The sequence below is a fragment of the Scophthalmus maximus genome, chromosome 9 (genome assembly GCF_022379125.1).
Source record: "Scophthalmus maximus strain ysfricsl-2021 chromosome 9, ASM2237912v1, whole genome shotgun sequence".
NCBI classification, from domain to species: domain Eukaryota; kingdom Metazoa; phylum Chordata; class Actinopteri; order Pleuronectiformes; family Scophthalmidae; genus Scophthalmus; species Scophthalmus maximus.
Window position 1 is genome coordinate 11,611,324 of NC_061523.1, and position 22,850 is coordinate 11,634,173.

The 22,850-nt window shown below is 40.1% G+C and overlaps 2 protein-coding genes across 8 annotated transcripts; both read left to right on the top strand.

Annotated features, from left to right (window-relative positions):
- Positions 1-8,869: 8,869 nt before the first annotated feature.
- Positions 8,870-17,089, top strand: LOC118319578 (hepatitis A virus cellular receptor 1 homolog). Of its 6 annotated transcripts, XM_035650072.2 has the most exons (7): positions 8,870-8,940; positions 9,902-10,028; positions 13,698-13,975; positions 14,066-14,122; positions 14,297-14,343; positions 14,751-14,862; positions 15,020-17,089. In XM_035650072.2, exons 2-7 carry the CDS (start codon positions 10,000-10,002, stop codon positions 15,106-15,108), a joined length of 612 nt encoding a protein of 203 aa, XP_035505965.1. In that variant the 5' UTR covers positions 8,870-8,940; positions 9,902-9,999; the 3' UTR covers positions 15,109-17,089. The 6 variants fall into 6 exon arrangements, with proteins under 6 accessions (XP_035505965.1, XP_047190429.1, XP_047190426.1 ...); XM_047334473.1 differs by lacking the exon at positions 9,902-10,028 and having other exon boundaries at positions 8,897-8,940; XM_047334470.1 differs by lacking the exons at positions 8,870-8,940; positions 9,902-10,028 and adding an exon at positions 12,351-13,472 and having other exon boundaries at positions 13,634-13,975; positions 14,066-14,110.
- Positions 17,090-17,237: 148 nt separating this feature from the next.
- LOC118319577 (Down syndrome cell adhesion molecule) lies at positions 17,238-21,773 on the top strand. Of its 2 annotated transcripts, none has more exons than XM_035650064.2 (15): positions 17,238-17,368; positions 17,669-17,988; positions 18,070-18,408; positions 18,714-18,842; positions 18,942-19,109; positions 19,217-19,287; positions 19,451-19,697; positions 19,781-19,861; positions 19,995-20,054; positions 20,305-20,433; positions 20,564-20,728; positions 21,015-21,082; positions 21,168-21,270; positions 21,351-21,381; positions 21,469-21,773. In XM_035650064.2, exons 2-15 carry the CDS (start codon positions 17,925-17,927, stop codon positions 21,524-21,526), a joined length of 1,713 nt encoding a protein of 570 aa, XP_035505957.1. In that variant the 5' UTR covers positions 17,238-17,368; positions 17,669-17,924; the 3' UTR covers positions 21,527-21,773. The 2 variants fall into 2 exon arrangements, with proteins under 2 accessions (XP_035505957.1, XP_035505958.1); XM_035650065.2 differs by having other exon boundaries at positions 17,241-17,368; positions 19,998-20,054.
- Positions 21,774-22,850: the final 1,077 nt, after the last annotated feature.

The window sequence follows — 22,850 nt, forward strand, 5'->3', positions numbered from 1 at the left end:
TAATGAAAGTCTCCAGCTTTCTTAAGTTTTTGTTCATGACTCTGTACATGTCTTTGGCTGCTGATCCTGTGATTGGCCTCTATTATACACTTTTACAGGTTCTAACCCTGAGGTGAAAACAAGGTATCGCAGGTACAAAATACTTCCTTTAGAGGGATTTGGAGAAAAAAAATGCGAGAGGAGAGAAAAGACAGAAGTATGTTGTTGAAATCCAAAGGGGTATTGAATTAGAAGCAACTGGACTTGGTTGAAGTCCAATTGAGGCTTCTTCAGTTCTGCAGAACTCTTGGATGAGAGGTGAAGAATCTACATTCCCGATTCAACACCCTTTTGGATAACTATGACCTGAATGAATGGGATAAGTTGTTGAAAATGAAGGAAATGGTTTCTTGAACTAACCAACCAAGTCCAGATCCATTGTTGATTTACTGTGATGGTTGAGGAGTGTCCAGAAATCTTGCAATTACTTTAAAGTGATTGATTACTTGTCAGTGGTTCGCTGTAGCACCACAATTAAGCATGAATGGTAAGAGCTCTGCTGTTACAATGAAGTCGACAGCCAGGCACCACACTGATGTGATAATGTGACAATGTTCCACATTGTAAAGATAAGTGTCAAAAGTGATAGAAGATGCCATCAAGGATGCATTAAAACCGTGGAGCCTGTGTCTGTTAGTTTGTCCCGTATGAATCTGGAACAAAACAAAACAGTATCTTATTACAATGAACGAGCTTGCTCGGTTGTTTTCATAGTTTAATATAATAATAATAATAATAATAATGTGTACAATCACAATAAATGGAGAAGCCAAGAAATGAGAGATTCCCACTGGGAGCAACTGATATTTAATGAGCTGTGCCCTTGCCTCTTCTCTCATACTCGAAGTGCCCCTTCACCATATGAAAAGTGAGCCAGACTTGTAGCAAGTCAATTGAACCTCATACTCTTGAACAATACAACTCCACTTCTGTTGTTTAGTCCATGAGTCAACAAGTCGAAATAAGACACAACTTTTTGGCTTAAACTTGCCATAATGATGTTAAAACTGATTGTACTGTGTAATGGCGAAAAACGACACCATCTTCGTAATGATAATAATAATAATAATAAATTAAATTTATATAGCACTTTTCATTGCTAAAACCAATCTCATTGATGGAGATATCAGTGTGTCCATAGAACAACAAGGCAATCTCAAGTAAATGCTGTGTGAAGAAAGAGCAGAACAAATTAGCAGAGGACAAAACATTAGCCGTCAATGAAATGCTGCACGTTATTCATTCTTTATTTTGGCTGTGTCATTGTGTGTGTGAGAAAGATTGCAAAGATTTTTCTGTCGTCATCTTTCTGTCTGACAGTGCTCACACTGCACTCCAAAGCCATTAAGTCATTAACTTTAGTCCTGCGTCAGGCAAACACCACACACACACACAAACACACACACACACACACACACACACACACACACTGGACATAAAAATGTGCCAGCATGCCATTTCAGACCAGAGTCGTTGTCTCTGTTTTAACTATTGGCATTACAGGAAACGGTGCAGCCAAGTGTTTTGTGTTGTTTTCTCCCTCTTTGCCTCTTCCACCCAGGCCTCGTAGTGTTCAGGGGAGCAGTTCCCAGGCCCGGGCGTCGCACTAAATCATCAGTCATATTCAGCTCTGTTGTGTGTTGTTTGGGAGCAAGAGGGCCATAGATTTGAAGCATTACCTTATCACAGTCGGACTCTATCAGCTTTAGAAATGAAGGCTTGTCAGGAAGGAAAATAAGTTGACCATTTTTTACATTTTGTCATTTCCCAGAATGCAGTGTACGTGGGTGTACTTCCAGTTGGATCAAGTACAGTGTTCAGACCAGAGAAGCTCCTTCTACTTTATATACGTGCTGGTTATTTACACTACCTTCTATGTACGTTCATTTTTACAACAGACATCCGTCATAATGATGACTGTGGGCTCACTATACGTCTCTGCTTTTTTAGAACAAATATGTGCAAACAACCAATGACACATTTTGTTCAGTATTACATTTTGGTCATTTTCACTTTTATTGTACAGTTAATAATAGAGGCAGACAGAATCAGGTCAAAAGAGAGGGTGTTTTAACATATGACATCAAAGCAAGGACATTGGGGTTATATGGTAGGTACCCTAACCATTCTGCTACCTGTTGGTGACATATCTGGAGTAAAAATTAGATCCAGCACTCCAGCACAAATATCTTAAGAAATTTGTTAAGAAATATGTTTATTATAAAAAATGATCATATATTATACTTAATTGACATTAACAGAAGAGTCATTACCAGGAATGTAGAAATACTGAAATCAGTCCGCATTCTCACAAAATAGCCTCACCTAGATCAAACATTTATTTCAGTTAAGTTATGTTTCAATCTCTCTCCGTAATGGACTGAATTAGAATCTAACTGATATTGGATTTTTGGGACTGATATGGTTGTCAATATGTTTTAAAGTTATAGAACATATCTTTAAAATCATAGGTTTTTGTTGATATGCTGTACAACAATTATGATTTAAAACAAAGCATCAACATCATGGATGCTCCCTTTAGTCCCGACCTGCCGCCGCCAGCGCTGTTCATTTCTTGATGAGATGAAATTATAATGATATGGTGCTTTTAAAGGTTCTGCGCACAAGTGATTGGCCATGTGTTGTGTGTAGTGTGCCACCAAACAAGTAAAAGAAATTGCTGCCAATGCCTTATAATTTTTGATCCCTTACTAATGCTGATAATGAAATGCAAAGGGTCATTCAAACATGTAAAGTGATTGTAATATTTTTTTCAATGAATAGTGAAGCATTTAGGATACAGAATGTAGGATATAGTATGTAGCAAAATGAGTAGTTTGGAATATGCTATTTAGACTCAAGCAGAGACAATGGCATTAATCAAACAGTTTATGAATCATTTTTGGATTTTAAAGATAATGAAGATTATCATATTGGTTCATAATGAAATAGCCATTCATTTGATCATTCACAGCAACTCTGCTAAACTTAACTTTTTTTTCTTTCTTTCACTCTCAAACATTTATTAACCACAACAACGGAAGAAGGAGGAAAGAAATCGGTCAAACATTCAGTGGCTGTGATGAACAGGGACGTTTTGAACAATCTGTTATTCACAGGAACATTTCATGATCTTCTCCTTCAAAGCCAGAACTCCAGCACAAACACACAGTGTAACAAAATACTTTATAAAGTTTATAAGTCCTATTAATGAAGGAGTCAGAGACAAGATTCACTGCAGCCTCTCAGTACAAACACATGCTCTTTTGACATCCTCAGCCAGAATAAACAGCAGGACAACAGAAACTCATACATACAATATCATCCCTCACTCACAGTCACTCCCTCTTTGCTCTTATTGGCAGCAGCATTTATTATGAGGTAGGAGGTGAAGAATAAAAACAGAGCAAAGTGTAGTTTTGACAGATGTAAGAAACTGTTAAATATTCAAGACAGATTAAATCGTTATCTTGGGAACAGCTAGAAATTTGTCCTAATCTCTTTTCTTCTGATGACTTTTTAACATCCAAAGCCATAAACAGAGAGTAAACCTCGATGCTGCACATGACAGGGATACATAATTTTTATTGTACTGTGGAGTGATTCTTTTTTCCTCTCGTTTTTCTCAGTTTCCTGCCTTTAAGAGTAAACTGCGTTATTTCTTTCTTTCTTTAAGTTGGCAGTGTGTCTAAAGTGGAAGTATTTTTCGTTGGCTAATTGAAATGCCACATGCGTCTGTGAGAAACTCCGGCCATCCCACCAGACCCCCGGCCAAGCGAGTTGCACAGTGGCAGTTGAAGTGTCTCCAAGGAGATTGCAGTGGGATTATAAAGAAGTGCCTCCACGTATTCACCCCGTCTACAGGGTGCAGCACAATGTAGCGGAGATGAGAGGTCGATTGCATTGCCTGGGATTCATTCCACTGATTGGTCATTCATGTCTGGGTCCAGGCTGATTGACCAGAGAGAGAGAGAAGAGAGAGAGAGAAGAGAGAGAGAGAAGAGAGAGAGAGAAGAGAGAGAGAGAAGAGAGAGAAGAGAGAGAAGAGAGAGAAGAGAGAAGAGAGAGAGAGAGAGAGAGAGAGAGAGAGAGAGAGAGAAGAGAAGAGAGAGAGAGAGATATTTTTTTTTTATTTTAAAACACAATGTTTATTAAGATTCACCAGAGAACATCATGGTCCTCTACAAATGAAATGAGAAAAAAAACACACACAACAACAAAATAACAGAAAACCTGAATGAATCAGGTCATAAACACAGAGTGAAAGATGAGCTCTCCCTCCGTCACTGAACACACAGCCTGGTGAAACACCACTGGTTTAAAAACTCTTGCATGTCGTTCATCAGAGAGTGGAACCTGAAGACCACTCTCACTCTGGCTCTCACCAGAGACAGAGAGAGAGAGACCCACAATACACAGATGGTTTATGAGGCAGCCTTTACTCTTGGCAGAAAGACAAGTTTTAAATCACTTTGTATCACTAAAATATTTTTAGAATCATTCAAAATCTGGTACGGAGAGATGCAGAGATCTTTGTGAAAAATTTTAAATAGCTGTTGCGTGCTATTTTTATTGTAAATAACAAAAACATTACCATATAAAGTAATTTTCTAAAAATGTATTTTTCATATGTAACATTCTGAAATGCTTTTGATTATGTTTGCAGAGAAAACAACATCATTTTACCCGAACAACTTAAACGAAAAGATACATTTCTAAAACAATCTCAAATCAAGGACATTTAGAAGCATAATATATCAAGATGGTGAGCAGAATGAGTTTTCACAGTTATGGAAATACAGATATTCTAATTTTCAGCACTCCTGTCTCAAAGGCGATGACAATTGAAAACAATTAAAGTAAAAATGATTTCTCATGCTGTATATGGTAAATTTATATTGGAACATTCCAAGTAGCTCTCTGACTGACCCACAGTTACCGCTTCTGTAGCCACATGCAGTTTTATAAAGTAATACATCCTTTTAATGGACTTTTTCGATGTGTTTCTGTTTTCATATGCAAATTAGTGGCTTATGTAACTGATCTGACCACTTGTTTTTCTTGCCCTAATAGACTCAATGTTGTTAAATCGAGTCTCAAAATTGAATTGGGGAGTACAATTCTACAAGAATTGAAATCCAAAATACACTTACAGCCTTACAGAAATAAAATAAATGTCTCAACATCTCTATTAAAAATGACATAAAACCCCTTAAATTCCTGAATGGCCATAACTGCCCTCAGGTGAGGTTTTTCCCACTGACTCTGTGCCCTCGCTCCAACTCCCCGTCATGTCCACCCATGGAGACAGTGTGTTTCCTTCCCGTCTTTGTTTAGCTTCCACATATGAATCCATTAAACAGAGATCATTGGGTTAAGATGGATGATGTCCTCTGTAGAAAAGAGGACTTCAAGAAGAAAAATTGTGTGTGAAAATTCCTGAAATGCCTCGAGTAGGTAAATTGTTCCAAGTACAGATTCCTTCTTTGACCCTGACTCCAAGGCAGCAGGAACACTGGCTGTGATGTGAGAATTGACATGACATTAAACAGTTGCTATGTTTCAGAGGTATTTTAAATCACAGTGAGATGGATTTACTCTGAAATAATCTACAAAAACTTCACATTCTGTTTAAATACTTTCTTGAACGAGCCTGGATTTAACCTTTGACAATGTGCAAGTGAATTGTGCTTGTCGCTAAAACCTCCTGCAGCAGTGCTGGACTTGTTTACCCTGCTGATTTATGCTCCACACAGATATTTGCTGTTGCTATCTGTTCATATGTGACTTGAAAGAGGTTAAATCAACCGGTCCTCCGTCTTCAACTGAAGTTGTCTAGAGAAACAGGCCCAAAAGAAGCAACTTGGCTCCCAAACAAAAGCCTAGAACAGGTTCCCTTACCTACCGAAATGTATGTGAGAGAGACAAACTACTTGATGAATTCATACATACAGTACTGTATGAATTCATTTTGCATTACATAAGCAACTATTTCAGAAATACTGTTTCTTGTAAATTCATATTTGTCTTTTTAATTCTAAAGAATCAACTGTCCAAAATTCAAAAATGAATGAACAAATAAATGAGAATATAAGTAAGGACTTTGCAATATCTTTTAGGCCATATACACACACCTGTAGCCTAGTTCTGTACCTGTTTGTTTAATAAAAAAAGAGCATCTGTCTGGCACTCAAACAAGCTCCTATTTCAATTAAAATCCATCTTTTATGTCTTCATCACGCAGGTGGCATGGTGGTACAGTGGTTAGCACTGTTGGCTCACATCCACAAGACTCTGGGTTTGTCTGTTTCAGCCTTTTCTCTGTGGAGTTTGCATGTTCTCCCTGCGCCCGTGTTGTTTTCTCTGCCATTTCCCCCCACTGTCCAACGACATGCAGCTTAGTTTAATTGGTGACTCTAATGCAGTTCTCACACATATGCTTGGGAGGCCTCAAAGGAAACGCTGCTCATTCACTTTGAATAGCGTGATGTCAGAGGTTACCAAACTGCATTGTGGTTCCATTGCTTTGCTTGCGATGTGTGTGTTGAGCAGCCATTAAAATCGTGTTTTAACAAATTGTCAGAAAAATATGTATTATAACTAGTTAAAAAGAACATGCTGATCGTAGAAAGAACAGTCTGTATTGGTATCTTGTATACAGACGTGATGTTGTGGTTACTGTTGTCCACTATAGAGGCAGAAACACCTCAGGGCATGCATGACCTTGGAATGTGACTCAGGAAACTCAGGACCTGCCATTAACTTTGTCTGTAAATAAGTAACACACAGATATACATTGTAAAGGGGAACCGCCCATCATGCTTAAATATCCTTGCATCTCCTGTAATCGTCGGACAACCTCAGTACTCAGACACTGTGCTGCTGTATTGACTTGTCCCCTTGCAGCAAGAATATATGTATGTATTAAATGTTACTGTTTGTCTAAAAACCGAATTCAACTTTCTGTGTTCATTTCAGATTATTCTAACACAAATACCTGGTTGTGGAGTTTATTTGCTGTGTACTTCCCTTCAGCATTGCTTGGTCAGCTAGTATGGCACGTTAGCATGGAAAGTGTAATTGGCTGATGTGGTTAGGATCGTTAGGATGAGGGTATCTGGGTGGATGGTGGTTTGTCTCAATATGTCATCCCTGCAGTACATTGGGCGACCTACCCAGGGGGTACCCCGCGTCTCGCCCAATGTCTGGGATCAACTCTAGGACCCCTGCAATCCTCAAAGGATAAGCTGTATAGATAATGGATGGATGTCTTCATCTCTCACTGCGGCTGGTGAACCTTTGAGCTCTTTACTGGCTTCCTACTCATCTTGTTTTTCAGTTCTACATCAGAGTTGCTCAAACGGATCACAAGTAATGACAGAAAGGGAAAGAGGGAATGTTCTTTGAATGTCTGGTTTCCACTGCTGGCTTTGTAATTTTGCACTGAACCCAAAACACCTCTGTTTGAATGTACTCCTTGTCTGTCCATGGGTGATATGTAACATCATGATGCTGTTTCTCAAGAGCAAGATTGGCAGTCATATATTCCATATCTGGATGTTAGCTGGAAGTCTCTGTTGCACGATGCCAACAAGAAGTCACGGCACCTGTTTTTCATATTTCTCTCAGCTGTGTTCTTCATCCTTGCCACCGCGAATGGAATTTGTTAACATGATTTCTGTAGATCTGCTGCAGTATTTCAGCCCCATGACATATTTGGTAGTGTTTGTTTGTAGCTGCAAGTGAAGCTTCAGTTCATTCCACTGACTGAGTGTGTGAGGATCTAAGGGATTTCACCAGGACTGATGGCTGTAGATCTTTGCATCCTCATGGCCGTGTAGAGCACTTTGTGAAAACCAGATGTGAGAAGGAAAAGTATTACTGGTTGACTGCCTTTCTATCACACAGCTGTATTGAAAGGCACAAGCTCTTGAGCAGGTGAGTGTATGAATTCTTCCCCATCATGACACTGCAGCCATATGCACCCAACACAATGCACTTTTTTATTTCAACCTAATGACATCAATAAAAAGGAATCTCCAGCATCCCATTCTTTAAACACATGTAGCAATTGTATGGTTCATTAACTTTGTGCATTTTGACTTGTACATTAATCATAAACAAAACTAATGCTCTGTTGATCATCGTGACAAATGAATTAGATGTGTGCCAGGCAAGTATGTTGCTATGCATTTTACTTCCAGTCTTAAATACATTTGTCTAAAAGATGCATTGATATTTCAGGATTAAAACATCCTTCCCATTGTATCATATACAGTAACAGTCTAAATAATGTTGACTAGGATGTGGTTGACTGATAATGTTAGCTGTCAGGGGCGAACTGGCCATCTGGACATTCTGGACTTCTCCAGAACATCCGTCCGCCCTGCTGTTATTTGGAAGGGCAATTTAAATCTTGCATGTTTTGTTATGCGGTGGTCTGCCAGTCGAGTGCTGTGTAAACCTTGCTTGCTGACACATTAGAAAGCGTGATTTTATCTGAAAAAGGAGCCTTTGCGTTTAGCGTCATTGCTAGGACGAGTCAGTTGGCTTGGGACTGGGGATGAAAAAAAATAATATTATTTTTAGCTTTATTACTGCACATGTCAAACTGTTGTTCATGTTGTGGTCCTTCATCAAGACCTTTTAAAATATGCACATTCTGCCCAACAACAGTATAAATATATGTATTTATGTTTATCAGTGTATGAAAAATCTGCACACAAATTGAACACAAATGTTCTCATGAACCTTGAATCTTGTTTAGTGCTGAGGACTTGAGACCTCACGGTGATGCAGAGTATTGTTGCTAAGTCAAGCTTTGTCTTTACAGGGGCAAAGCTTCAGGTGTTTAGCCGACAAGAGGACCTGCATGTCCTTGACTTCTTCGGCCCTGATTTTGTGAGTCTGTATTCCAGTTTGAGCTTTCAGTTGACTTGAATGGGTTAACTTGTGTTTTGAAACACAGAACAGTCATTCCTATTGAGATAAGAACTATAGGCTCTGCTTTCCCAAACCTGTAAAAACTCGAAAATGCAAGCATTTAAGGCGACTTCCACTAGGGGCCTTGTGCTCAGGATAATCTTTCCCATGGTCTCCTGCTCATGTCCTCGCAAGGTTTTCTCAGCATCTCCCTGTCCTGTGTTAGTAGCAGGGGTGGCCAGGCCATGTGAGAAATGAAAAGAGGACACTGTTTCCCAGCGGAGGGAAAGAGTTGGATCTGGATCAGCCTTGGGTCAGGAGAGCTTCTTCTCCTCTGTACATCCCTAATAAGCTTTCCTTTAAGGGCATGTTTATGTTTGCACATTTTTCCCCTTCGATTGTGCCGAAGAAGACTGAACTCATGAGAATGCTGTTGGCTAAGTATCTTCATATCCTATAGTGCCTCTCTTCCTCTCTTCCTTGGTATGGAGGCACAGTCTCTTCAAGGTAAGCTAAAAACTCAGAAAAGATAGTTTGTGCGAAAACACTCTTGCAACTGTATCTTTCATAATCATGGAGCAACGATGAGACTTGTGGCAGGGTTCCAACGCAGTGGGAGGAAAAAGGGGAGATCACAAACACTGGGAATGTTCAGAGTAAAATTAAATTGATCAGCTCTACATCCTTCTAAAGAGGACATTGTAACTGTACTGGTGAGTGTAAGATGTATTTTTATGTGGAACACATCTGTGCATCCTGTCCTGTGCCAATTTCTCCATCCTTGCGGCTCACCCTTACATCATCTCCTCTTTCTTTCACTTCCATCCTGTTTCCTCTCCTTATGCACACTCTCTAATCCTTTTTCACACATTACGATTTGAAGTTCTCTCCTCACTCGCCTAAATCCCTGTCCCTCTTTCTCTTCATTGCCCTCATCCAGCTCTGTCTTCCAGGAGTGTTTGGAGGCGTTTCCGCTCCCAAACTCCAGATGAGCTCTGGTCTCCCTAGTGGGATATTAATAGGAAAGCGGAGGGAGACATGGAGACACACTCCCAGGAGGGACGCCGGTGGGTAGTAAGAAGTGGGGAAAGGGCCGGGGCTCCACAGTCGCCAGGAGCGGCAGCCATAAATCCATCATGCATGAATTGTGCGCGCACTGATTAGAGCATGTGCCTTTTCTTAAATAGGAAATAGGAAATACATGGATGTAGAGAAAGAGACTGACAGAAAATAGACAGAGAAATCAACTTTAGATTCAATTAAACAATTTTTATTGTTACTTGATTCTCTTACAAAAGGTCCATTAAAATTATGCATTCATCAACAGTGGAAAAGTTTGCGTTGACTCATTAAATTATTGCTGAACATGAGAGTGTTCTGTCCATAGTTACATTTTTTCCTTCACTGTGAGAGAGGGTGTGAGTCATAGTAAACAGAGGGTTGGACACACACAAAGTTACCTTCATTTGCGAAGCAGTAAACATGTGTTCACTGTTCTTTTGGAGTGAATTGACAGAAGCATCTTCAAGAATGCTGCTGTTGCATATTCGCTCCAGCGGGGGGTTTTCATCAGGCAAACACATTTAGTGAGTAGAGGTCATCTGATAGTCCAAGGAGCTGTTTGACGGCTCAGTGTGTTTACTCCAAAGGCAGTAATGGATGCTCTAGTGTCAGCAATATTGCAAATCAATATTTTTCTATCGTCCCTCTGTTGTGATGGATCACCTTAGGAAACTTCAAATTGACAAAGAATGAGGTTGATGTATGTACTGTATTAATGCACCCATCATTCTTCACTTAGTTGACATTTCATGGAGACAAACTGAAGATCATCCTCTCAGTGCCGTAGTTCAGGATTCAGGAAATCACGCTGACCAGGCAACAACTACAAACCTCCTCCACAACTTCCAAAAATGTGACACAGTCTGACCTCTGCAGTCTCACTTCTCCTTCTCTGTTTGCTCCTGGTTTTATCAGACATCAGCAAAAAGTCACCCTGCCAACAATTTGTCAGTGCTGGCACTTTGGCCTCAGACCAGACCAATTTTTTTTCTGCTCTGAATGCTATTTTAAACCGTTATCAGTAAAACAGATTGACACTGGTTTGGCTCCAATTTGAACCCAAACAGAAAAACAAAACAAAAAACAAGACTGGAGGAACACTCTTATGGATAGATGTAATTTATTGATCCCAAACTGAGAAATTCTGGAAGTTCAGGAAGTTCCTGTTGTAGTGCAAGCGCCGATACTCACCTTCATTTTCATGATATTAAAAACATTTATAAAAAATACAACTGCAGAGAGAAACAATAAAATGGCTCCATTCCTATCTGTTATTTGTCTTACACAACCTGAGTACAACTGCTAAGCCCTGAAATACACAACTTATCTAAGCGTATCTAAGTGAATTTTTGCGAACTACTTTTCGTAAGACATCAGTAGAAAGGTTTCAGTTTCATTATGTTTAGTTGAGAGCACCTTAGAAATGATATATAGCGGAGAGAAAAGGCAAAACACAGGTTGTGATTGTTAGAGGTCAATGAACTATGGACCACTATAGCAGCTCTGTAAAGGCCGGCACAATATTACAAACACTGTCTCACACACACACACACACACACACACACACACACACACACACACACACACACACACACACACACACACACACACACACACACACACACACACACACACACACACACACACACACACACACACACACACACACACACTGAATCTTCCGTTCCATTAGGAATGGTCATATAACCCTGACCTTGAAACATAAATGTTATGTGCTGTCGGCACATGTGAAAGAACACCCTCGCTGCAACCCTCAGTGTGAACCACTGGAAAGTGTTCCCTACAATTTTACCTTTCCGTCAACAATAAATGTTTCCAGAAAAGAAATTCAGACTTGACAAAGTAAAGAAACTAGGCTAGCACTTGACACAAGAGCATACCTCTGCCAAATTCAAACAATCCTACATTACTTCATACCTTCATTAGAAAACTAAGAGGAAATAATGTTCACCAAATTGTGCAAGTCATTTTTTTTTTAACCTCCAGATCGACACATTATATCCTGTTAAATTAGCAAAAGGATGCCATCAAACAGATTCAAAACATAACCACCATCCATTTAGCATTGCTCTGCTATAGTGTGGTGTGACTCTCCATGGACAGGATTTAAAGTCAGTGCAGAAGAAAATATTGTTTTCTTCTTTCCATGCATTTGTCTTCCTTTTCCAAACCTGGTGACCACATTTCCCAGAATGCGACTGCTAGCCTTAAGCAAAGATGAGGAGCAGGCTACAGAGTTCTGGGAATCTGACCTCTTTCTAACTTCACACTCGCAGATTTTTTTAAATTTTATTTTAAATCTTCATCTTAGAATCTTTAGTCACAAACCAAGTTGACTCACTTGAGGCAAATTATCAGACTTCCTGATGTAGACGCAAAGATTCCTCCTTTGTTGAAGTAGGCTACACTGAATGTTCTGTTTCTGCAAAAAAAATTGAAACCAGCACAAAATGTCTACAGTCGTCCTTGGGAAAACAGCCTCTTAAACCTAATAGTATTGTGTGAAAGGTATTGTTTTCTCTCAGGAATGGACAGCAAATGGATATAGTGGATACAGTCCCCTTACTCTTAACACTGGGGAATTTGGAAAGTGAATTTGGGAGGCAGACTGGGTTCGTTTCGGTAACGTAAAGGGAGTGTTGATAGGAGATTAAGGTGCTGCACTATTATCTACCACCAATTGATGTAATAACGTTGACAGACACACTGTATGAAAAGCATCTAAGGAACATGTGGAGGACAAAGTTTTGAGGACAACAAGCCAAATTACAACAGTTTTATCCAATGTGCTGCCAGTTTTATTACTGCTACTTCAGTTAGCGCTTTAACTGCTGAGGATAGGATGAAACATTAATGATCCCAGAGGAAAACAGGGGACTTAGATCCAAAAACTTCTCAGTCTGTGAGTGTGGCAAAACAATTCAAATGCCCACAGTGACATTATTGAATTTACTATACTGTGTATATATACTTTTTTGAGAACTGATTGTCACTCAAGAATTATGTTTTCTGTCTAACTGTGTGTCTTCCTCTGGACTCTCTTGAAACGTCCCATACTGAATACATGCGTGGTTTCGTTTATATGTTGCAGTGTAGAATATTTCCCCATATCTACTGTATCTATGTTTATATGGACAATGACTAAACTCATGTGGTTTATAAAAGCACACGAGACAGATCATTCTCCATATGAGCTCATTGCAGATAATAGGAACTCAAGACAAATCGAGCCAACACTCGCAACGATTTCCTTCCTTATTTTATAAAAAAAAGTGTACTTGAAACTTCAGTACATGGTACTATCCTCGAAGAGTGTGTGTGTGGGGGGGAGAAAATCATTTTTTCCTCTCTTCAGGACATTGTTATACAATAGCCTACACACACGATGCGTGGTCTTTCTATTTTTTTTCTCTCCATCCTGACCCAAGGTACGTCGATATTTTGTGCTTTTTTGTTATCTGGTATTTGCAGTGAGCTCGTGGGTGGATGGGTGTGGGTGCATGCTTGTGTGGGAGCCGTCAAAGGCATCACATTTCGCAATTGCAATCTGTATCAAATGATCCAGTTCGATCAATTGCTTCCTCCACAGTGTCCTCGGAATCCTTGCATGCTGTTATTGGCCTCATTGGGCACAATGTCACCTTGCCCTGTAGGTATGACACGCAAACTCATGGCGTGCTAAGTTTCTGTTGGGGACGAGGGAAGGTGCCGACGTCCAAATGCTCCGACACTGTCCTATCCTCCCAGGACGGGGCTGTGCAGTTCAGACAGGCTTCCAGGTACCAGCTGCTGGGCAGGGAGACGGATGGAGATATAGCCCTGACCATCCTGAACGCCCAGTGGAGCGACCACGGTGTGTATGGCTGCAGGGCCGAGATCCCCGGGTGGTTCAATGACTATAAAGTCAACACACACCTGGTCATGGAGGAAGGTAATTCTCATGCAAACTGTTGGAGTGGAAATGAAGTTGACAGTGTTCTTTCCGGTTGAGCTTCAAGGTTATGTTGGTAATTTCTTCCAGCTCCTGAGGAACAACCTGTTACGCAGGACTCAACTCCTGCTACTGGTGAGAGAGACGGTGAGAAATTAGGTGTGAATTAATAAATATATACTTTGAACAGAGGGAGGTAAAGATTTTTCAAATGTTTTAATGACCATAAGCAGTTGCCTCACTGTCACTGTTGTATTCAGGGATAAAACCATATGCATGTATGTCACTGCAACAAACTAATGGTTTTAATTCCTAACCTAGACGTTGGTGAAACAACACTGGAGAACATTGGAAATGTAACAGCTGAGGTGTGGTATTCTTTTATTCAACTAAAATGAGGGAATATATTTCAAAAATATATTCACATCAGCGCAACTGTGCTTTTATGGGGGACAGGAATTATTTATGTTTAACCAGTGTTTCAATACATCTGTCCTTCAGGAACGTTTTGTGTAAAGAATCATGTTGCAAAATTTTAATCATAACAAATATGTTAGTGAAATGTGAGTTTGCAGCTTTACAATTTTCTTTTTACTGAAAAGAAATCAACTTGATTTTGCAAGTGTGTGTGTGAGATGAGAGGAGGGGGTTTAATTGTGGAAATGAGAAACTACAAAGACGTATTTCCTTATTTTAAATTCATTTTATATTTTTCTGTTCATTTATGGCACATATAGACTGTGTGGCAATTAAACTTGACAGTCCCTCGTGATAGGGTTCATTTTCATTGCAGGGGAAATTTAAAGCCTCCCTGGAAGTGGGGAACATTGCCAGGATGGGAGCTATTTTCTGCTGCACCATAATCATAATCCTCGTCTACATTTTCCGTAAGTGTGGAACAGATTATAGTTTGTGACTCATGTGCCACTCGGATTAATTGAACACATTTAAAGTGGGCGTCTATTGAGCAGCTGAAGTCACAGAGAGTGTGTCTTCCTTCTTTAGACTGAGACTATTAATCATGTTTGGATTTCTTCACACTAGGGAGAAGGTTCCAGCCGGGGAGGAAACTTGGTCATCTCAACACCTCGGCTGTGGACAACATTTATGAAAGTGTCCCAGTGCCTGAGTGAGGGTCAGCACAACATGAACAAAGGACTCCCTGCAGGGAGTAGACAGAAGAAGTGTCTGCTTGCAATGTGCTTACACTTCCATCTCCTCAGTTTCACAGAGAAACCTTTTGAACTAGTGTCTGTTCATAAGAAAGAGAAGTGAAGCTGCTTACAGACTCTCACTATTCTCAGAATGCAGTGATGCAATGTTAAATATGCATCACAAGATTACAAAATAAATATCCTGCAGTTTAATTAATTAGCTTTTCTTTTCTGGCTTTCTGTGCTTTATCTCAAAGCCCATAAAAGCTTGTGGATGGGTTTATACTTGTGGAGACAATGCCACCTGGTGGACTTATACTTATTACTATGAAAATATTAGTACTGCATGGGGGACTCTAAAGTGAAAACTCATGGAAGTGAAAAACAGTTTGGTGCGGGTAAGAATGTAATAGAGAAGGAGGATGGGAGGAATGCCTTTAATAAACACTCACTGTTTTAACTGTTTACTGAAAATCTATGCTCAATAAAGAGTATGTTAAAAAATATATAAATTAGGTCCACATAAATTTTCACCACATTTTGTCAGGTTTTCTGATGACGTGGCTAAATTTAAAAACATCTAAAACCAGTCAGAAATGTTGCTGTTGAATTATCATCTCTACGTAATATGATCTCATAAGTTTAAATTAAACAAAATATATATATTTAATATAACTGTCGCTACCTGCAATACAAATCACTTTGATTTGGACTTGGTCCCCAGCCACATTTAACAGGTGTGAAGGTCTATGAATGTCGATGAATCGTAAAAACATTTCAGCAAATATTTGAGCTGGAAAATATTTTTGTTTTTGCATATTTGTAATTTGAAATTTGCAGTGGTACCAAGTTTTTTGGGAGAGATCCAAGAGAAACTTCTGCCGCGATTTACTCAAAATCCAGCAGGCCCACATGTTTACTCGAGGACAGTCTAGGACAAAATACAGAGGTCCATGGCCCTTGACTATTTTATCCGTGCCTGGATATTATGAATAGATTTTTTGGTAAACCTGTAATTGTCCTGATTATTTAAACAGGAATAGAGAACCAGAAGAAAGTCATTGCAGTTGAGACATTTCCTGCCTCGTGTTTTTTTTTTGATTACATGAATAATAATTGATAGATATGATCATGTAACTGATTTCTAGATGTCTTGTGTAATAACGGATTGTTTAGTAAGAAAAGGCAGTGTGGATTCGTGGCCTCTTTCTGTCGTGTCCTGTTGCACTGCTCCTGGGATACCGGAGCACTGAAGTCTCAGGTACTGAACAGACACAGGTGACTTTAGTTGATTTGCGTCCGGCCATGATCTACACCCTGAACATGTTTACTTTTAACAGTAGGCAGGAGTAAAGGCAGATACCTGTCGTAACCATAGTTCAGTTTTCTTAAGAAATTTAAAAATGCTATATCTGAAGCTGTCAGTTAATTATGATCGACCCAGTCATAATGATGAGGTTCAAGTTTGTATAGCTGGAAAATTCTATGCGGAGTGGAGAACATTGGCAGGATCGGAGTTATTATCTACCCCACCATAATCCTAATCCCCGTGTTTATTTTCTGTAAACGTGTAATGGATTATAGTTTGTCACTCGCGTCAGTAAAACGGATGAGTTACTGTTGTCATACACATTATGTCCAAACTTGTAGGTTTAGGTCGATGAAAATCACACTTTCAACATATTTTTGTGATCAAAATTGCTTTATGTAGTTGTTGTTGTTTTATTTTAGTTCCGAGCTTCCCAAACAATAAACAAAAGAAAAAATGTGTTCCACTAATGAAATCATTTCCCTTTTCCAACCATTCGAAACCTCTCCGTAAAAGCTTTTTTACCAAATTTCACTCCATGTTCTCACATTTCATTCAAAGAAAGTTGCTTGCTCTTTCTGTTTCTTTTCCAGTTCCTGTTTACATGTGAATCTTTATAATAGAAAGAGAAATAAAACTGATTTAGCTCTTTTTAGTGTCTTTTCAATGTAAGCAAAATCTAAGAATTTAGGAGTGAAGGCACATTTTCAAGTTAGTGAGGGAAACAATAAAACTTTGGAAGAGAAAAAAATATGTATTTTCCTGGTTTTTAATCCAGAAACTATTGATAATAATTTTTGTTGAAATCAGTTGTACCACATGCTTGTTTGGGGGGATGATCGGAGAGGAAGTCCTGTGCTTGGTTACTAAACATCCAGCTACATCAGATGTTAACTCAGCAGTCTCAGAAACACACAGAGGCCATGGCCCGTGAGTAGACCAGACTTTATATCTTCATTAGTGTTATTATGAGGTCACACTGTACATCTAAAAGACATTTTGTGTTTGTGCTCACATGATAAAAGTTAGCATATTAGTTGACTTCAAAATCTGTAGAGTTCTTTTCAATAATTTCTATTGAATTACTTTCCAACAAAGAAAATAGTTCCCTTTAACCCAGAATTTAAAATTTTGAATGCAAAGCTGTTCTATAACCACCAAAGAAGTTAAAAGTTTGAATGGTCAAAACTTGAACGATGTATTTTGTCTCCCTCTTATCATCACAAACAGCGGGATGATAACCCTGATTCTGTCTGTCTAATCATCAAAACGAAACAGTGAGCCATTTTGAGGTTAAGGAACCAAAACCACAGAAAAGGAAACAGCTCATTTCGACATTCCTCTACTGCCAGCAGAAGTTGTTTTTGTGAGCAGATCAAGGACGGCATCATATGATGTGGGAAGATTTCAAAGCTGGAAGAACTGCGCTTTGGTTTAGTTTCATCTAGCAGGTGAACTGATCCTTCGGTGGATTCCGATTTGTAAAATGAGTTCATTGGGCAGCAGACACCTTCCTTTGTGTAGCAGTCTTCTCCTTTGTCTGCTCCTGGGTAAGACATTCACGTGCATCTTCACTTAGAGATGATTTGACAATGAATTGAATGTGTTAACTGGGATGTCTGCCTCCTCAGGTTGTGTGTCTGCAGAGGGCATCATAACCACAGTGGGAGCAGATGTGACTTTATTATGCAACTATGATGCTAAGTACTACGGCAGGCTCCCAGTGTGCTGGGGCCGAGGAGCCATCCCCAATAGTGGATGTGCCAATGAGGTGATCAAGGCAGATGGGACATCGGTGATCAGCAGACAGTCAGAGCGCTACGTGCTCATGGGGGATTTTGGCAAGGGCGATGTGTCGCTGACCATCAGGCAGCTTGAAGAGAGCGACTCTGGGATATACGGCTGCCGCGTGGACATACCGGGCTGGTTCAACGATCACAAACACCAGCTCACCCTGACCGTAGTGGCAGGTGAGACCCACGGGGATAAAATGTCTTATAGTGACAAAATTCAAAGTTCAGTCACTGGAATTCCATGGTGAGTCCCTGCTTTTTGAAACACGAAGACAGTCCTTCACATTTCCCCGGAGATTAAGCTGACGTCTGAGAATTGTCACATTTAAGGAGCTGGAAAAAGCATGTTCGGCAAGAGACGCCTGACAACTGTTTTAAATGAATAATCGATTGTGCAATTGTTTGAAATCTTCTGTCTGTATCTGTTGATTCAGTTTTTTCAGAACCATATAACGCGGTGCTTGTTCTTTCCCCTTCTTTAGTGCGCCCTAACCCCCTCAAGGTGGAGATCAGAGAGGTGAAGGAAAGAACTGTCACTGTCCGCTGGACTCCCGTGTTTGACGGTGGCAGGCCGATCACATCCTACAGCGTTGATCTCAAAAACAAACAGGGTAAAGTCAGGAGAACTGGTCGAATTTGGACATAGGGCAGCTTATCATACCTTTATGAATACACTTTGATACTCTTTACTGTGCATTTATGCTGCACAGCATCCTGGGATACTGCAGAAAGGACTGAGCTCTCAAATCCTGAGCTGACCCAGGTGACCCTGATGGATTTGCGTCCGGCCAAGACCTACAACCTCCGCATGTTTGTTGCCAACAGCGTGGGCATGAGCGAGGCCAGCAACGTCCTGACTCTCACAGCAAAGGAAGCAGGTAGAGTCAGTTTTTGTTATTTTAGGAATTATTACAATTACCGCAGAGCTTGCAGATAGTTTTTTTTTTTGATGGAAGGCCTCTTTAAAATGTGTTTTACCCCTCAGCACCTGAGGGTCCTCCCCTGGACATGCAGCTGGAGGCCTTCACTTCTCACAGCATCAAAGTGACCTGGAAGGTAAAGTCACAGTTTGCAAAAGTTAATTTGTGGACACTATGAAAAACATTCTCAAAAAAATGAAAGCTATGGTTAACACTAAGAAATATATCTATTAAAAAGACACAAAACATTGTTGAACACTTTATATTCTCTGAGAGTGTGCGGCCTTTCTTGACTCTAGCCTCCGAGGGCTGATCTCAGAAACGGCGTGCTGCGAAGTTACAGCATCAGCTACAGAGGGTACGACCCTGCAGGCAAACAGTTCAAAAAGTGGCAGCACCAGACAGTGACAGCCACACGGGAGCTGGAGAGCGTCATCCTGAGCAACCTGAAGCCTTCAACCAAGTACGGCGTGCTCATTCAGGCCAAAACCAATGCGGGAGCTGGACCTGCCTCAACTGCACCTTTCTGCTCCACTCTGGATGAGGGTAAACTGACTGAAAGAGGAATTTTATTATCGTCCTGATGCCATTTTGATGTCATGGGAAAACATATTTTGTTCTGTTCGTAGTTCACACAACTTCAGAGGTTGCAACTATTACGCCCTCTTCCACTGCTGCCACAATGCAAGGCACTTCAAGTTTTACTTCAGGTATTGTGTGTGTGGCTGAGTTGCACATAACGGGACATATTCCTTATCATGCCGTTTGAGAAAGTTTTCTTTATGATGACATATTGTTTTTTGTTTATATTAATGACGATGCCTTTTTTCACTCTGTCCCAAGCAGTCGAGTCTGTTACTGCAAACACAGTCTGGACCCAAAGCACGACAAGTATCGCTTCAGGTAGCGTGAGTCCGTGTTTCTGAAACTCTTATATTTTTTATTTGAGACGTTTGATCAAAATCTCATTCATATTACATGGGAGCCATCAGTGTCCCATCAGACACATTTTTCACAGCTCCAGGATTTGTCTGTACATGACATCATCATCACATTATCACAGTCTGTCTCACTGCAGAGGGACCAAGTACAAATTTGCAAGATTAAGCTGAGCTGTTTAAAAATCTATGTTTTTCTTGTGTGTGTCTTCTAGTGCCCCCTGATCCCCCAGTAGTTGGGTTGAAGGAGGTCATAGACAATTCAATTTCCCTTTTTTGGACTCCCGGCTTTGAAGGCGACAGCCCCATTACGGGCTATTACTTGGAGTATAAAGCAGTGAATGGTAAGAGAAAAATTTAATAGAGTTAACTGAATTGTTGCTACAGTAACTCATGGTAATCCAAGTGTGAAAGCTAATAATCTTTCATGTCATTTTTAATATTATATAAAAAGCTGTTTCTTCTCCCCCACAGCATCATGGGATTACACAAAGGCAGTTGTAGACTTCAGCCCCAACCAGACAGAGGCCACAATCATAGAGACAAATCCCTCAACCTACAACATCCGCATGTTCGCTAAGAACAGTCTGGGCAACAGTAAACCCAGCAACGTCCTCACCATCACTACTGGAAGAACAGGTGTTGTTTCTTGATCTGTTGTAGGTTTGTTTTCTTCCTCGTCTGTTAACCATAGTGTAATCAGAAGCCAGGAGTATTGTCCCTTATTCACACCTAGTCAAATTCACAGAAATATAAATGAGGTTCACATCTCTTAAGAAAACAACACAAAACAATCACATTTCCTCATTTAACAGGAAGCACACTCTATGTAGTCCAATATTTTCTCAGTACGGTGCTTTTGTTGTTTTGTTTTTTTCTCACATTCAAAAACTTCCTCTTGGCTACTCTCATTCGTTCCTTGCAGCTCCTCAGAGGGAAGACCTTGTTACCCCCGTGTCGGCCACAACAGCATCAGCTGACACTCATGCTGCTGTAAGTTTTCAAACCCATGGCCTTGAAAAAGCAGCAGCTTGAACGTGAAGCTGAACTCTAACTGTCTTTGAATCCTCTCTGCCAGGCGGTCGCCAAAGGGAGCCACAATGGTCACCTTGTCGGCATTGTGATGCCAGTGGTTCTGGTGGTGTTGATTGTTGCCATAGCAGCCACGTGGCAACTTCGACGTGAGTATGCATAGATCAGTGACTTCTTACGGACACCAAACCAAACTGCCCTGTTTGATCCTGACACCCTCTGTCCATAGGGATCAGACAGAAACAAGGAGATCTGAGCATGTGAGTGGTCACACTATTTCCCATGTTCACAAGGAGAATTTATTAAGACACTCAACTGTAACTGCCCCTTCTTCTTCTTGTCTGCAGGTGGCTGGCCAATGGAGCTCTACGTTACAGAGGCTCTGAGTCACTACAGGAGCTATAAAACTCAGACATACTAACACTTTATATTTTAGCCTATTTCATCACAATACTCAAATGAAAGTTTTTTTTCTAATGTTGTGGACGAAAGAATCCAGATTTGGTATGACTTCTTCCTGTATGTTGATTCAAATAACAAAAAAAAAGAATCATATATGCTATAAACGTTTTTTTTCTCATAAATATGTGACAAAATGGTACCGAATGTTTGCTATTTTCTTTTATGGTAATAAACTTCCAGTGTTTGGTCATCGATGTGTACATCACTGTTATTAATTAATTAATTCAAAATTTTGCATAATTTTAGTACAACTATTACTGTAAACGTTAATATGACGTATTTACTCTGGTTGGCAACATTTTTACACCGCAAATACACGCATGATTAAATGTGTTCATTAAGGAATTGTTCAGATTCAATCCTTGTTGAATAGCTAAAAATTAAGATTTTAAAATATTATTTTAAAAATTATTGCTTTAGTTTTTAATAAAATATCTTCGAAATTTCTTTTAAATGTAATACTTAAAAACGAAACCGTCTGCTTGAGGATCTGGTATTGTTGATCGTTTACTTGTTTCAATACATTAATTTTATCCAAGTTCCACTTATCATTTGACCAAAGATTACACGATGTTACTTGAAATGCCCTTGACAAAAATAAAGAAAATAGAGTCATTTGACACTTTTTTTCCCTTTGACATCGCTCCCCAGTGTCCACCTTCCAGCCCTGGAGGGCGCCAGAGCCCCACCAGCGAGTTGATCTCATGGTTTCCAGCTCTCACGCTCAGCATCGCACCTGATCATCCACGGAGCTGTCCGCTGGGGCAGGCACTGCAGCCAGCTGGATTTCCATCCATCTGTCCTGTAAATATCTTAATTGTCCTAATTCAGGAGATGAGGAGGTGGAGGGGATCTGATACTGTACCCCTGGGGAGCTTTGAGCCAGCTGGTTGGGAGGGAGTCTCCCACTAATGGGGGAACACATGGGGGGGATACCCAAGCCTGAGTCTCAGCGGGGACCACATGGCACAGTATGGATCAATGTTTGTAAGTCTGTTTGGATGAATAGATGTGTGTGTGTATATATATATATATATATATATATATGTTTATATGAATGGATGTTTAGAAACAGGTCTTCCTCTTCCTATTCTCCTTGTTTGTCTTTTCGAAAGGAGGCCGCTGATGGAGAAACTGTTGATTGTGTTGTTTCTGCAAACTCAAGAGTTTGACTTCCTGAGAAATAGACTAATTGTCTATAGTGGGGTAAATATTGCTTGATTATTGGTTTGTAGTGGTAACCAATCATAGACGCAGAGCTGCTGAC